General features: G+C 40.5%; 1 protein-coding gene across 4 annotated transcripts in view; it reads right to left on the bottom strand.

The window, feature by feature from the left end:
* The window catches only part of fbxw4 (F-box and WD repeat domain containing 4), a 100,329-nt gene extending 88,275 nt beyond the window's left edge, over positions 1–12,054 (bottom strand). For all 4 annotated transcript variants that reach the window (XR_010095442.1, XR_010095443.1, XM_063491995.1 and 1 more), the window contains exons 1-5: positions 11,728–12,054; positions 8,459–8,554; positions 8,017–8,202; positions 7,023–7,155; positions 2,807–2,892 (exon numbers count right to left, since the gene is read on the bottom strand). Coding sequence is in view for 2 of the 4 variants with exons in the window: in XM_063491995.1 (XP_063348065.1) it covers positions 2,807–2,892; positions 7,023–7,155; positions 8,017–8,202; positions 8,459–8,554; positions 11,728–11,912 (686 nt within the window). In the remaining 2 variants the exon portion in view is untranslated. The remainder of the gene's footprint in view (positions 1–2,806; positions 2,893–7,022; positions 7,156–8,016; positions 8,203–8,458; positions 8,555–11,727) is intronic.
* Between the last annotated feature and the right edge of the window lie 2,355 nt (positions 12,055–14,409).

A 14,409-nucleotide genomic window follows, 5' to 3' on the forward strand; every position in this document is an offset into this window, starting at 1 on the left:
ACTAGCTGCCGCCATTGTTGGAAACTGAGCTGGGCTGCGCTATAAATTCTGGGACAGAGCTACTTCTTCTTCTTCGGGGTTTAACGGCAGCTGGCATCCTTGTACATGCAGTGCTGCCATCTTCTGTTTCAGTCCGTTATTACACTCTTAAATCCTACTACTTATTCCTGCGTCTTTTGTGATCTTACAAAGCTTCAAACGACGCGTCGACTATTAAATCAGTCGTCGACGATTTTGATAGTCGACGTAATCGTGACTAGTCGACTAATCGTGGCAGCCCTAATGAGCAGGCTTCAGTGTAGAGTGCAGTGATAACCAAGGTTTATGTTCTAGTAGAGTTAGCACGCTTTCTATCCAGTCCAGGGATGGCCCATCTGCCTGCACAGAGCTGGTATGGATTGGTTCTGATTCTTATATAGTACCATTCTACTCTATTTAAGCACTCAGAGCACTGTATACAACAGGCCTCATTCACCAGCTCCTACAAACATGTTTTATTCCTAAGGGCTTTCTATTCACACACTTTCACACTCCAGTGAGACATCAAGACCAGTTTGGCGTTCAGTATGTTGCCTAAGAATACTTGGTAGACCTGCTCTGCCTCCCGTGTTACAGCCTGTGTTCACCTGGTCTGTGCACGTACAGTTTGAAAAAATATCTCCGTCCACATGTAAACCAGCGCACACTTCTGACGTTGTGTGATTAAATCCACGTTTTCCTCGTCCACACCTAAACGCAAAAACTGAGTTTTCGAAAATCTCCACCCTGGCAGGAGTTTTAAAAATCTCCGTTTTCAGCGATCGAAAACGCTGCTGACGTGTGGACGAAAGGTCCACACGCATAGAAAAAGCTGCGTTTTCAAAAATACCCGTGTACGTGTGGACTTTTTAAATGATTTCAAAAGTACTTCTGACTGCACGGATGTCTTTGAGAAAGTGATACTAATTTTCAACTGCTGACATCTGCAGATAGACAGTTTTTTGGACTACAAGCCACATTTATTGATACATTATTATTCTATACACTTTAAGCACCTCATCAATTACTTACTTTACTATGGAAGGAAGCTTGAAAACCTGCACGAAAAGGTACTGGGAGATAATGGAGACTACACATGACAAAGCTAACCAGTACACCATCATGCTGCCCACCCTGGTAGACACTTTCCTGATGAGTTTATGGTTTCAGTGATCATTTTCATAGTCTACTGTAACACAGCATGTTATTAACTATGGCCTAAGCTACAGTCAAATAAATGGGAAATGTTCGTGAGAAATAATTCTCGGGGTTTTCTGAAGGTCTGTCTCACTTTTCCTTTGACTGCTTTTTCACACATTCTCAGTTCGGTCAGAGGACATTTTTTTTCTTCTGTAAGCCAATTAAAACTGTAATTGAATTATTCAATATATGAACCAGTGCTGTGTCTACAACTAAAGAACCAATTTTAAACTGTATTTGTACACAGATGTTAATAGCAAAACAACATTTGGTTTCTTTAGCTGAATCTATGGAAAATGCCAAAGATAAAGTGTATTTCTGCACCGACCACAGACATGACATATAAAGAGTTATTAGCCAAATTCTGGGCATTTCCTGACGTGGTTTACAGTGTGTCTTTAAAAAAATTGAGGAAACTTAAAACTTTGAGGACAAAGAAGAAGTAGCACGCCTTAAAACCCATGTACAGCAGATGAAGCGTCTCTGTGGATGGACAATCACCTGCCTCTCAGACCAGCAGGTGATGAAGTGGATACTGTTACAAACGTCTGCATCTGTCTGTGTAGTCACCAGAGCTGTGAGTGTGTGTAAGTATGTGTTATTAGGTTTCTGAGCCAAAACATGGTTGAGAAATCAAAGGCACTTCTAAAGCGCTGCGACAAAGAATCTGCTTCTGCTGTTTCACGTCCAATCAGTCTCTTTACAGAGTCTGTGACCAGCAAACGTCTGAAAATCAGCAGAAATCTGGCAGCTGCTTTATTACAAACTAGATTTAAATAAAGTATAGCTAAAAATGATAACGCAAATGTAAGCATGACAGAAAATTAGTTTGCATTAAATGTAAGTAAAGGAAGTTAAAAAAAGGAACAAGCCAGGCCGCAGTATTAATGTTGCTGCTGTTAACATCCATATTTGTTCACACTTATCCTTTTTTATTGGTATTTATTTTACTTTATTAGCTTTTATTTAACACATTTAACCTTTTTTCGTGGAATCCTTTTTGTATCTCCCAGATTTCCTACAACAAAATTAAGATGAACTGCTGTCAAAGGTTTTTATGTTTGCCTGTACTGTCTGTGTAGCACTGTGGTACTGTGCGCTGAACCACTGCACACGGTTGGAATGAAAATAAAACCACTTGAACCGTGATGATGTTCCACATGTAGGTGTAACATAGCACTGACACCTGCATGACTAATGTTTTCTCATTGTTTACTTACTATTAGTTCATAATGGAAGTTTCTTTCTTTCATGTCTTTCTTTTAGCACCACTGTGGGTCAGTACTCCAGTTATGTGCTCTTGTAAAAATTATGACTGAACAATGGCAACAAAGAGTTAAAGTTAGTTGCCAATGCTGCATTCACACATTCAACTTATTAACATAAAGCATTTTTAGCTTAAGTGCTATGCATAAATGATGCAGGACAGCTTCTACTCTAAAACAAGGACTGAAAAAACTGGGTTCTAAGAACTGCAACAGCCCCCAGGTCCTGGTGAGGTACGCAGCACGTCCAGCAGCTACTAGAACTATGAAAAAGTGCTTTAAATAACGATAAGAGAAAACACAAGTAGGTGGGTGACTCTTACCTCAGTGTGGGATTAATAGCCACGGACCACACTCTGTCACACATGGGAATTGTATCTCTGGGAGCGGTGGAAGTCAAATTCCAAATCTAAAGAAAAAAAAACCTTATTAGATCATCTATGGATTAAATGAAAAATCACATCATATGGACATGACATTATTATTGTAATACCAATAATTGAGCACATGATGATTTAGATATACAGTGAAATGTAGCATTTGTTTAGTTAAAAATATGGGTAAATGTTTCGTTAACATCAGTCTTATAAACATGGAGTGGACAGCCCTCTATGTAAAGGTTAGGATGCTCTGTAAAGTGTTTCATTTGAGCATTGGGGGCGGGGCCACAGCAAGAACAGGACGGATATCAGAAAAGTCATCAATCAGAGAATTTACTTTTGTCTACCTTCATGTGTTCGGTACACAAACAGAAAACAGGGATCATGTTACTTTTCAGTATAATGGGATATAAATCTGGTGACGTTCATCTGTAATGCTTATCATTGACTATTCTACTAGATACTAGATTCACAATTTTATGAGCTGTGCACCATAATCATCCAGATTAAAACAAAGATTAGAAGTATTTCATTTTGAATATATAATACAGGATATGAAAGTTCTCCTTTTGAATTAAATTATATTAAGAAGCTTTTTTGCAGAGTTACATCCAGGTGTATCCACTGTGTTTAAAAATGCTTGCCAGTGATTTCACTATTAAGTGCAAAAACTACAGTTATGTCCTTAAATATCTGGACAACTTTTTCCTAATTTGGTCCTGTACATCATCACAATGAATTTTAAATAAACAAACTCAGATGTAGCTGAAGTGCAGACTTTCAGCTTTGATTCAGTGGGTTGAACAAAAAGATTGCATAAAAATGTGATGAACTAAAGCGTGTTTAACACCATCCCTTCATTTCAGCGGCTCAAAAATAATTGGACAAATTAAATAAGTGAAAATGAAATGTTCATTTCTAATACTCGGTATAAATCCCTTTGCTGGTGCTGGTTTCCTCCTGTTTAATGCTCTGCCAGGTCTTTACTGCAGCTGCTGTCTGTTTGTGGGCCTTTCTGTCTGAAGTTTAGTCTGAACAAGTGAAATGCTCAGCTGGGTTAAGATCAGGTGACCTAGCATTTATGAATATTCCACGTCTTTGCTTTGATAAACTCCTGGGTTGCTTTGGCTGCATGTCATTGTCCATCTGTGTTATGAAACGCTGCCTGATCAGTATGACTGCATGTAGCTGGATGTGAGCAGACAGTCTGTCTCTGACAACCTGCTTCTGTCACATCACATCACTTCAGTTTGCCTACCAGCCTGGCATTGGAGCGGATGATGCCGTCATTCACCTCCTACATCGCTCCCTCGCTCACCTGGAGACCGCTGGGAGCACTGTGAGAATCATTGTTCTTTGATTTCTCCAGTGCCTTCAACACTATTCTTCCCTCGGTTCTGAAGGACAAGCTGGAGAACTCTGGAGTGGACCATCACCTCACTACCTGGATTTTGGACTACCTCACCGACCGACCACAGTATGTGAGGACTCAGGGCTGTGTGTCGGACAGGGTCGTCTGCAGTACGGGGGCCCCACAGGGAACGGTTCTGGCTCCGTTCCTCTTCACCATCTACACTGCAGACTTCTCCCACAACTCCACCCAGTGCTTCCTGCAGAAGTTCTCTGATGACTCTGCAATAGTCGGCCTCATCACTGATGGGGACGACAAGGAGTACAGAGGACTGACTCAGGACTTTGTGGACTGGTGCCAGCTGAACTACCTCCAGATCAATGCCAGTAAAACAAAGGAGCTGGTGGTAGACTTCCGCAGGCACAAACATCCTCCACTGCAACCACTGAACATCCAAGGTATGGACATTGAGACTGTGGACAGCTACAGGTACCTTGGTGTTCATCTGAACAACAAACTGGACTGGACTCATAACTCAGATGCCCTCTACAGGAAAGGGCAGAGCAGGCTGTACCTGCTGTGGAGACTCAGGTCGTTTGGAGTGGAGGGCCCACTCCTGAAGACCTTCTATGACTCTGTGGTGGCCTCAGCCATCTTTTATGGTGTGGTCTGCTGGGGTGGCAGCATCTCTGCTGGGGACAGGAAGAGACTGAACAGGCTGATCCGAAGGGCCAGCTCTGTTCTAGGATGCCCTCTGGACCCAGTGGAGGTTGTGAGTGACAGGAGAATGGTGGCTAAGCTGTCATCCCTGCTGGACAACATCTCCCACCCCATGCATGAGACTGTGACAGCACTGAGCAGCTCCTTCAGTGGGAGACTGCGGCACCCACGGTGTGGGACGGAGAGATTTCGCAGGTCTTTCCTCCCCACTGCTGTCAGACTCCACAACAAAGACTTTAACTGATCATACACACACATCCACAAATGTGCAATAACACAAATGTGCAATAATCTTTCTGGCACCGTTGTATTTTTCACTCTGTTGTATATAGCATTTGTATTCTATTTTTATCCTATTGTATATTTTATTCTATTTTATTCTACTGTATATAGTATTCTATTTTTATTCTATTCTGTACAGTTGTGTACTGTATTTATTCTTATTTTATTTTATTCTAATTGTCCTTCATAACTTTTGCACTGTCCACTTCCTGCTGTGACAAAACAAATTTCCCACGTGTGGGACTAATAAAGGTCATCTTATCTTATCTTATCTTATCTTATCACCAATAAACACTGGTGTCACTCTGCCTCCGCCATGTTTTACAGATGATGCGGCGTGCTCTGGATCATGAGCTGTTCCACACCTTCTCCACACTGTTTTGTTGCATCATTCTGGTAGAGGGTGATCTTGGTCTCATGTGTCCAAAGTTGTTTTTCCAGAGCTGTGCTGGCTTTTTTTTTTTATGTTTTTATCACAAAGTCCAATCTAGCCTTACTATTCTTGAAGCTTATGAGTGTATAACACCTTGCAGTGAACCCTTTGTGTTTACTTTCATGCAGTCTTCTCTTAGATATCGATAGGCCGACCTCCTGGAGAGTGTTGTTCACCTGGCTGGCTGTTGTGAAGGGGCTTCTTTTTATCTGCAATCATCACCGCTGTCTTCCATGGACGTCCAGGACTTTTGCATTGATGAGTTCACCAGTGCTTGTTTTCGTTTGCAGGACGTACCAAACTCTACACTTTGCCAACCCTACTGTTTGAGCAATTTCTCAAATGTTTTTTTCTGTTTTTGCAGCTTGTTTCACCTGCATGGAGAGCTCCACATGTTGTCTGTTCACAGCTATATCTTCCAAATGCAAGCACCACACCTCAGATCAACTGCAGACCTTTTATCTGCTTAGTTGATATAACTGGGAACATGCCCACAGCTGCCCATGAAATAACCTTTGAGCCCATTTCACCTACCTTTGGTCCCTTTAAAAAAACAGTGGCTAAGAAGCTGAACATCCAACTTGAATGTGGATACACTCAAACGAAAGCTGAGAGTCTACACATAAAGCTCCATGTCCATTATATAACTATATATAATTAAATATGTTTCAGTAAACAGATAAAAGACCAAACTTGTGTCAGTGTCCAAATATATATGGACCTAACTGTAAACAGCTCGGTGTATGGTTGGGCAGGTAAAGAATCTATACACAAGCTGAGTTTCAGGAAGTTGTGCAAAGAGCTCCGCAGTTTAAGAGCAGCCTAAACTGTAAAGAATGCAGGTATTTATCTAAGCTATATAATATCAGGAAAACATGAAAAACTTGATGTTTAAAAATAAAAACAGACTCGGTGCTTTTCAGCTGGCCTAAGGCAGTCTGCCAATCTGTCCATCATCCATTTCTATTCCTCTTATCCAGCTCAGGAGCTGTCAAGGGGCAAGATGTGAGGCACATCCTGGACATGCTGCCAGTCTACTGCAGGGCTGATACAAATAACAACCATTCAATCTCACATCTTCACTGCACTAGTTAACCTAACAAGCCAATCCAGGCACAGGGAGAACATACAGACTGTACACAGAAAGGCCTCAGACTGGATCAGAACCCACGACTGCTGCTGTGCCCCCCCCCCGGTTATCTTGCTGAATAGTGAAGGGACCGTTTGACTTGTGATTGGCTCACAGTTCAAAAGTGATTTGCAAATCATTGATATGACATTTTACACAGCATCCCAAAGTCTTAGAATTAGGACTGTAAACAGTCTGCTACTGTGCATCACATAATAAACCCAAAGTGTAGAGTCGTTCTGACCCGGGCTGTCCGGTCTCTGGAGCCACTGATGATGAGTCCGTCTTTAGCATCCACACAGTTGACCTCCTGGTTATGACCTGAAAACTCCACTGGCACATCACTTCTCCTGCTGTGGACGACGATCTTCCCATCACTGACACCGATAAAGAAGAGCATTAGACTTTGTCTTACATTTTAGCCGTCCAAAGTAAATCTGTATTCACATAAACAGAAGCTCTTAAGGTTTTTGATAGGCTGGAACCCACGAATCAAAAGTCTTGACCTCTCTTATGCTGACAGGAACACAGTAAATGTCTTTACATCAGTGTAAACCAGCGCTTAGTTCAACCAGTCAGATGTATGGAAGCGTGAAAGTAAGTCTGAGCCACGGTCTCAAGCGGTCTTTGCTCACTCATCACATCACAACCGTGACCAGAAACATTTAGCAACCACCTTTCATTGTGGCCATTTTGGGAGAAGCATTGTTGCCCTTAGACATGCTTTCAGTGAAAGTTACTCCAAGCACAAACTTGCTCTAACTGGCTCACACAAACACATCATGTGTTTCTGCACATTTTTTTCAATAAATATGTACACATTTCACATGTATTCAAATTTAGCAAATGTAAAACCTTTTTAATCCTAGCTGGATGTACTTGTGTTTTTGGGTCTAAATTATTGCCCATAAAGGAGTTGCAGAGTGCGTTTTGAATGTGGACCCTTCTGAGAACACTGTTTAAAGCTTATATAGACCCTGTGTCCCTGTAAGGAATTTAGGATCAAATACGCCAAAATAAGGCTAAGCATTAAGGCTGTATCAGCTGGTGGTGTTATAACAAAGTGGAAGTGACGGATAAATACAGCAACTCAGCCACCAAATGGTAAGCCACATAAGAATCACAGAGCAGGGTCAGCGGATGCTGAGGTGTGCAGAGGTGTCAATCTCTACAGACCTCCAAACTTCATGTTTCCTTCAGATTAGCTCAAGAACAACCAACAGTTTTCCTTCAGCTACCTTCCACCGCTGATCAGGAGAGAATCCGTGAGAACAAAGCGACAGACGTCACCCTTGTGGCCCGAGTAGACTTCATATGGACTACGCTGGAGTCTCCCCGAGTCTTTGTGGATATGGTACACTTTTATATCAGCAGCCTGAGACAGAAAAAGGGTGTCCCCGTCCAGCTGTAACCATGGTAACAGTCTGACAATGAGATACAAGATAAAATGTAAGCGATTTCAAAATCACAGCTGAACGTCTTTAAAATATGCAGATAATGAAGAAAACTGGAATGACTCTTTATCAGGCAGAGACATGATTAACAGTTCTTCTGTGAAACCGATCACAAAGTTTAATCTTTTACGGCACAGAAATCCAAAACTTGTTGTACATTCTCTCGTTTTACATCTTGACATGTCTGCATGATGTGAACTGAAATAAGGTACAACAGGGGACTTACTTAGTTTTCCATCTCAGAGGAATTCTTCTTCTGCAGATCCCGCTGTACCAGTTTTGAGCAATCTTCACTCTGTCCTTGAGGCGTATGAGAGGATATCTGCAGGAACAGCAACAACCGAGATGACTACACTTTGATCTGTGTGGGTTTTGAATGCTGGTGGCATTATCTGTGAAAACAATGCATATCTGACCCTTTCATCAGTCTATACATTTTCAGATGACACATGAAGACTTTTATGAAATTAAATGTTTTGTCACAGAAAAACTGGTTTGTTTGTTTTTTAGCACAACTGTGACGTGCAAACATCTGTCAAAAAACTATGGTTACAATTTCAATTCAATTTTATTTATATAGCGCCAAATCACAACAACAGTCACCTAAAGGCTCTTAATATTAAAATAAAGACCCTACAATAATACTGCATCAATAATCTTAGGAGCTGTTTACAGAAAGATGTAAAGCCTGAACTTACATATAACCCCACAATACATTTGAATATAGACTTTGTGACAGCTTGTTGGGATGGTCACCTTACACTAGGGCTTCTGCGAGTAATTTGATTATAAACGCTCTGTAGCGCGCCACTGTGTTAAACGATGTCAACACCAGCGTTTCACCCACATGTGCGACTAAAAACAGACCTGCAATAGAAACTCATGTAGGAGCAGCGAATGAATACAAAGTCTGACAGCCCACTGATGACACTACAGCAGCGGTGATGATGACCCTGGCACAGAGTCTGCTGACACACCGTGAAGAGCAAAGGGGTGGAGCCGTTACCGACACGCTGAGCTCAGGGAGCGTGAAAGAAACACCAGCGCTGTTCCTGTAATCACCACAAAACCTTTACTGGGAAAACGTTAGCAGGAGTCCATCAAAGCACCTGATCAACAAACTGTGACCGTTGTAGCTGCTCCATCCACAGCCTGCACATGTTCTATTATACTAAGCAGACAAACTGTTGACTTGGTCTGATACATGTTTACATTATACAGCTTAATGAATGCTGACGCCAGCAGTCCTTTTTTCTTGGACATGATACCTGCAGCAAACGTGGGTGAGTCTAAAGGGGACATGGGGGGCACCAGACCATATTTATTTCAATTCTTTTGTAACATTTCTCAGATTAAAAGTGATATAAAATATTGTATTAATTAAAATGCATTCATAATTAAAAACACAAAAACAAGCCAATGCAAAAAAGTACACGGGCCATTAAACCCTGAGCCACTGAGCTGAGGGGTGTCAGCGTGGACCCTGAATTATTATTATTATTAAATAATGTCGACACCATGATAAACGTTCTGCTTCCAGCAGCACAAAAACCTGCCTCATATTAACAAGAAAGCCTTCCAAGAATACAGAGTGAAGTTTGCCTGAGTTTAGACTTTTTGACTGTACTAGAGATGATTCATATATCTTTTTACATTTAAGAAATGTTTTCTTTTAAAAATGTCATTTTAATATGGCACTTACAGTCAAAGGGTTTAGTTTAGTATGGAGTTACATTTAAAAGCACTGAAATTTCTAAAATTGAAACCAGTGAGCATTCACTTTAAAAGACCTGTTTTTTCTGTTTTGAATATTTGTTATTGCTCATGAATAAGACTAAAGTATTTCCTATTCGATTCACTGATAGATTACAAATAGATAGCTGCAGCCTTAGTTTACACAAATGATTTTTTTCTTTCAGCTTCCTACTGGGACAAACAGTTTGGGTGATATCTTACTGCAAAGAAAATTCAACACAGTCAGGTTTAGTTAATGTTAGCCTAAACAATTGGAGATCACTATGACGACAGTGGTTTTCATCTTAGTTGTTCATGCAGGCTGTCCTCTTTAAGAACTGTGCTTGCTCACATAAAGGCGAGGGAAGAAAGTGCATCTAAAGTTCAAAAACAATGAAAGGAACACGTCAGATCTCAATGGGAACTAAAATTATCCTGCATATGGACTGGACAGTGTGTTAGGACTGAAAGGATGCAACATCATTAGTTAGAAATGAAAATCACACAGGGCTGAATACAAAGACACCTGCAAAACCAAAGTGAAAAAATGATGAGGCAGGCCAGTCCAAATTTCATTGCAGCAACTCAAAATGTGCTCTGTGCTCCTGCACGCTTCTAACGAGGCGACAAACGGTGTCCTGAGTGATCTTCTCCCAGACCTGGACCAGGGCATCATTAAGATCCTGAACAGTGTGAGGGGCAACGTTGCAGCAGTGGACAGACCGACACATAATGTCAGAGGAGCTCTACTGAAGTGAGGCAAGTGTAGGGACCAATCAACAGAATCATCCAGGAACTGCCCGAGGAACCCAGGACCCAGTGTGTATCAGTGGGTCAACACTGACAGACTTCTTTGGATCGTTCTCTATAAAACCTAGCATCTTTTGAAAAATGTAGAGCAGCTATCTGTCACCAAACATTTACGTTTAACTCTCTTCTCCATTATGATACTTGATCTTGACCTTGTCATGTAATTGGCTAATTAGATATTTGCATAAATGGCTGGTGACTAAAATGCATATTACTGCTCAGTGTACTATCAGTGGTGCGCTTTATTTTGAAAAGCCGGACAATCAGAGGTCTGAAACTCCAGTTTTCTAACTGACTGGAATGATCTAAAACCTGAACATGATAAGGGTGAAAAAACAAACAAAATAACTGACAGACAAGATGAGGACAACATCATGATGAGTCCTACTCTGGTTCTTGACTTTTGCAGTGCTTGCACGTTAAACTAAATACTAGGATCAGAACTTGAGGTCAGGTGTGAAACCTTTGGTTCAAACACTGCAATGCTAACTGAGAAGCAGTATCAGGGCAGCTGTCTCAATGTTAGTGGGCACTGATGTGGAACACTTACTACCTCATAGCTAACACTTGTACATTTAAGCCCTCCCCAAAGCAGGGGATGGTGCAGCCTGAATTTCACATTGCATTTTATTAAAAGCTACTTAGTCGCGTTTATCACTGTCATTCAATTAAAAGTGTTGAAAGTGATTTAAAGTAAATCACTTTTATTTAAAGTAAAATGAAGTCTGTTTACTGGTTTATGTAAAATGATGCACTGGGACCATAGCGTTTATGGTTAAACACAACAACGCAGTGCAACAACATACTACAGGTGTGGAGTCAGCTCCTCTGTCACTCGGTGCGGCAGCAGCATGGGCCAATGAACACTGCATGCAACAATCGCACCGTTAGGCTAACGCTAAGCTAAAAACACCCAGCAGCTTGCTCAGAAGTGTGCGACTGTTTTCTTACATGTCCTTCCCCTCCCGAGTAATGCCGGTGTTTAAAAGATCTTTAGCAATCTTCTTCCAAACAGCGTCCCGGTTTACAAAGCGGTAAAAGCTTCTACAAACTTGAGAGAGGCGACTGAGAGATCTGTAGTCCAAATAAGATAAGATATAATAGAGAAGATCCTCTGGCAGCTGAGACAGCAGCATGGCGAGCCCTCGGGCACCGCTGCGCCGCCCTCGAACCCTCTATGTCCGGTTCTGCGTGTTTAGTTTGTGTATTACGCACAGCAGTAAGGTTTCATCTCTCACAGAGCAGGGACAGAGATGAAACAGGAAGCCATTCTTGCAATGAACCACCGCTTGATGACGACACGCAACGTGTCTGTACGTCATGACGTAATATGTTGCTTTCCCGTTTTAGGCTAGCCTCGATACGTTGTTGGCCTCCACTGTACTGGCAAAAGTCAGATTTCTAATGACATCACATTATTCTTGAAAGACAAAAAAGAGGTTAAAAAGCAGCAAAATGTGATGTTTGTGTAATGTATGTATGGTTGGAAGGGTAAGACGGCGCTGGCACGGCTGGCAGCCTTAACCCAATTTCCCTCGGGATGAATAAAGTATGATCAATCAATCAATCAAAACAGCACATGCGTGCGCACAGACAGAGTGTTTATTTGGTAGTTCAATAAAGGGCTTCAGTTTTAAAAAAATTACATTCGAGTGTTGTTCTACAATATTTGAAGTAAAAAACAAACAAACAAACAAAATTACATTTTCGGAAATATTTATAATTTCATAAATATATAATATTTATAATCGGTATAATATTTATAATATTTAATTTTGAGACCCCTGCTCCTTTAGCTCCTCTGCATTAACCTTGATTTGTCCTTGTCTGAATCACCTACCAGCCCGCCCTCCTCGACTCTATTCTCTGTTGGACTCAGTAAATGAACCTGCTGGATAAATTTCCTCCTCAAACACCCCCAGTCCGTGGAAAACTCTCTTGGCAACCTCCTCCTAGGATTAACTCACTCCAGCTCGCAAGTAAGCCACGTTTTTGCCCAGCCTTTCATACATTTGTCTGCATCAATGGAATATTTCCCCCAGTTAACTCTGTTTTCCTCTGCCCTAGTGCCTCACGTCCCCTTCGCCATACTGACCACTCCTGTGTTCACCAGTTAATATGGAACAACATGGACGTCCTATATAAAATAAAACTCTTTTCTATTACACATGGTTTGATAATGCAATTTTAACCGTTGGTTGATTTTTTTTTTAAATCACAATGGTGGACTTATTAATTAATATCAATTTGTAAAAAAATTTCATGAAAAATACAATACCTATAAAACTAACCGCCATTGTTTTCTATGCTATACCGAAAGCTGTGCCCATACTGTATCAATTTTGTAAATTGCTTATCCAGTTTAAAGGGGGACTGCAGCAGGGCACAGGATATGCCCTGGACTGGTCAAATGTCAATCACAGAGCTAGGAGAAAACGATACACACTAATAACCAAATTAAGAATAGCTAATTGGGGGTGGGAATCGAGAACTGGTACCCAGTGGTTCAATTTCTTGGAATTTTTAGTCTGTTTGCTTATTGGTTCCACAGTCAGCTGATTTCAGTTTGTGTATTGGAGGAGGAGAATAGTGGTGCAGGCTCCAGCACTGATATGTACATTACTTTTATTTTTATTGCACAAGAGGACGAGAGGACCTTTAGTAATGAGCTCTGGGTAGCTATAAATCTTATTCAAAAGGTTGAAATTGTGCATGTGAGTAAAGTGAGTTTTCTCCAAAGTGCAGCTGGCTCAGCCTTAGGCTGAGATAATATTTTCCACATTTGCAATGTGAATTTTTTTATCAGATGGTGAGTGTGAAGGTCCACTTCAATATCCGTGTGCCTGTTTTTTGTGATCACATAGACTATAAATTACATCATAATGCACCAATAATGTGTGGTAGTGGACTTCAAGCAGACATATCCACGTCAGTGGACATTTCACACAGGAGGAAGTAAACACTAACAGACTGATCTCCTCTGTATCATCCATGCAGAGCCTGAAACTGTTCTCAGATTTGGATCACATCCCACATCTCTTAAGAAAAAATATTTAATATTAATATTATGAATATTATGAATAATATTAACAAGATACTTAAAGTATGTGTGTGGCTTATTTACAGACAGCTATTCCCCATTAAACTGAATGAATTTTATCTGTGAATGTGCAGAGGCAAAATTACATTGTGCTATTGTCTAAATACTTACAGAGCTGATAATCCAGCTACAATCTGAATAAGTTTACTTTTAGTTTTTGTAACTTCTAACTACGTGTTCTGGATTGTTTTATGTATATGCACACAATGTTTCATCATAAAAACCCAACTTATTTGCATAGTTTCAAGTTTATAATTGTTCTAATTCTAGTTGGTAAAATGTTTAATTTTGCCTTAATTGATGTTTTTAATAAATGACTTGTTCATTCCAGCTTCCTGATTACTGCCTACTTGTTTTTGCTAAAAACCTAAATTAAAAATAAGCAAATGTGTTACTTTTCCTTTTCATTATCAGCTTTTGTCCAGAAAATTTCTTGCTAAAACCAACAGTTAATTTATTTCAAAGAAATTATCTTTATCTTCTAACAAATATTTACAAATTTACTATTTCAATAAATTTACAATTTGCAAAAA

Source organism: Pelmatolapia mariae, linkage group LG13 (genome assembly GCF_036321145.2).
Source record: "Pelmatolapia mariae isolate MD_Pm_ZW linkage group LG13, Pm_UMD_F_2, whole genome shotgun sequence".
Lineage (NCBI taxonomy): Eukaryota > Metazoa > Chordata > Actinopteri > Cichliformes > Cichlidae > Pelmatolapia > Pelmatolapia mariae.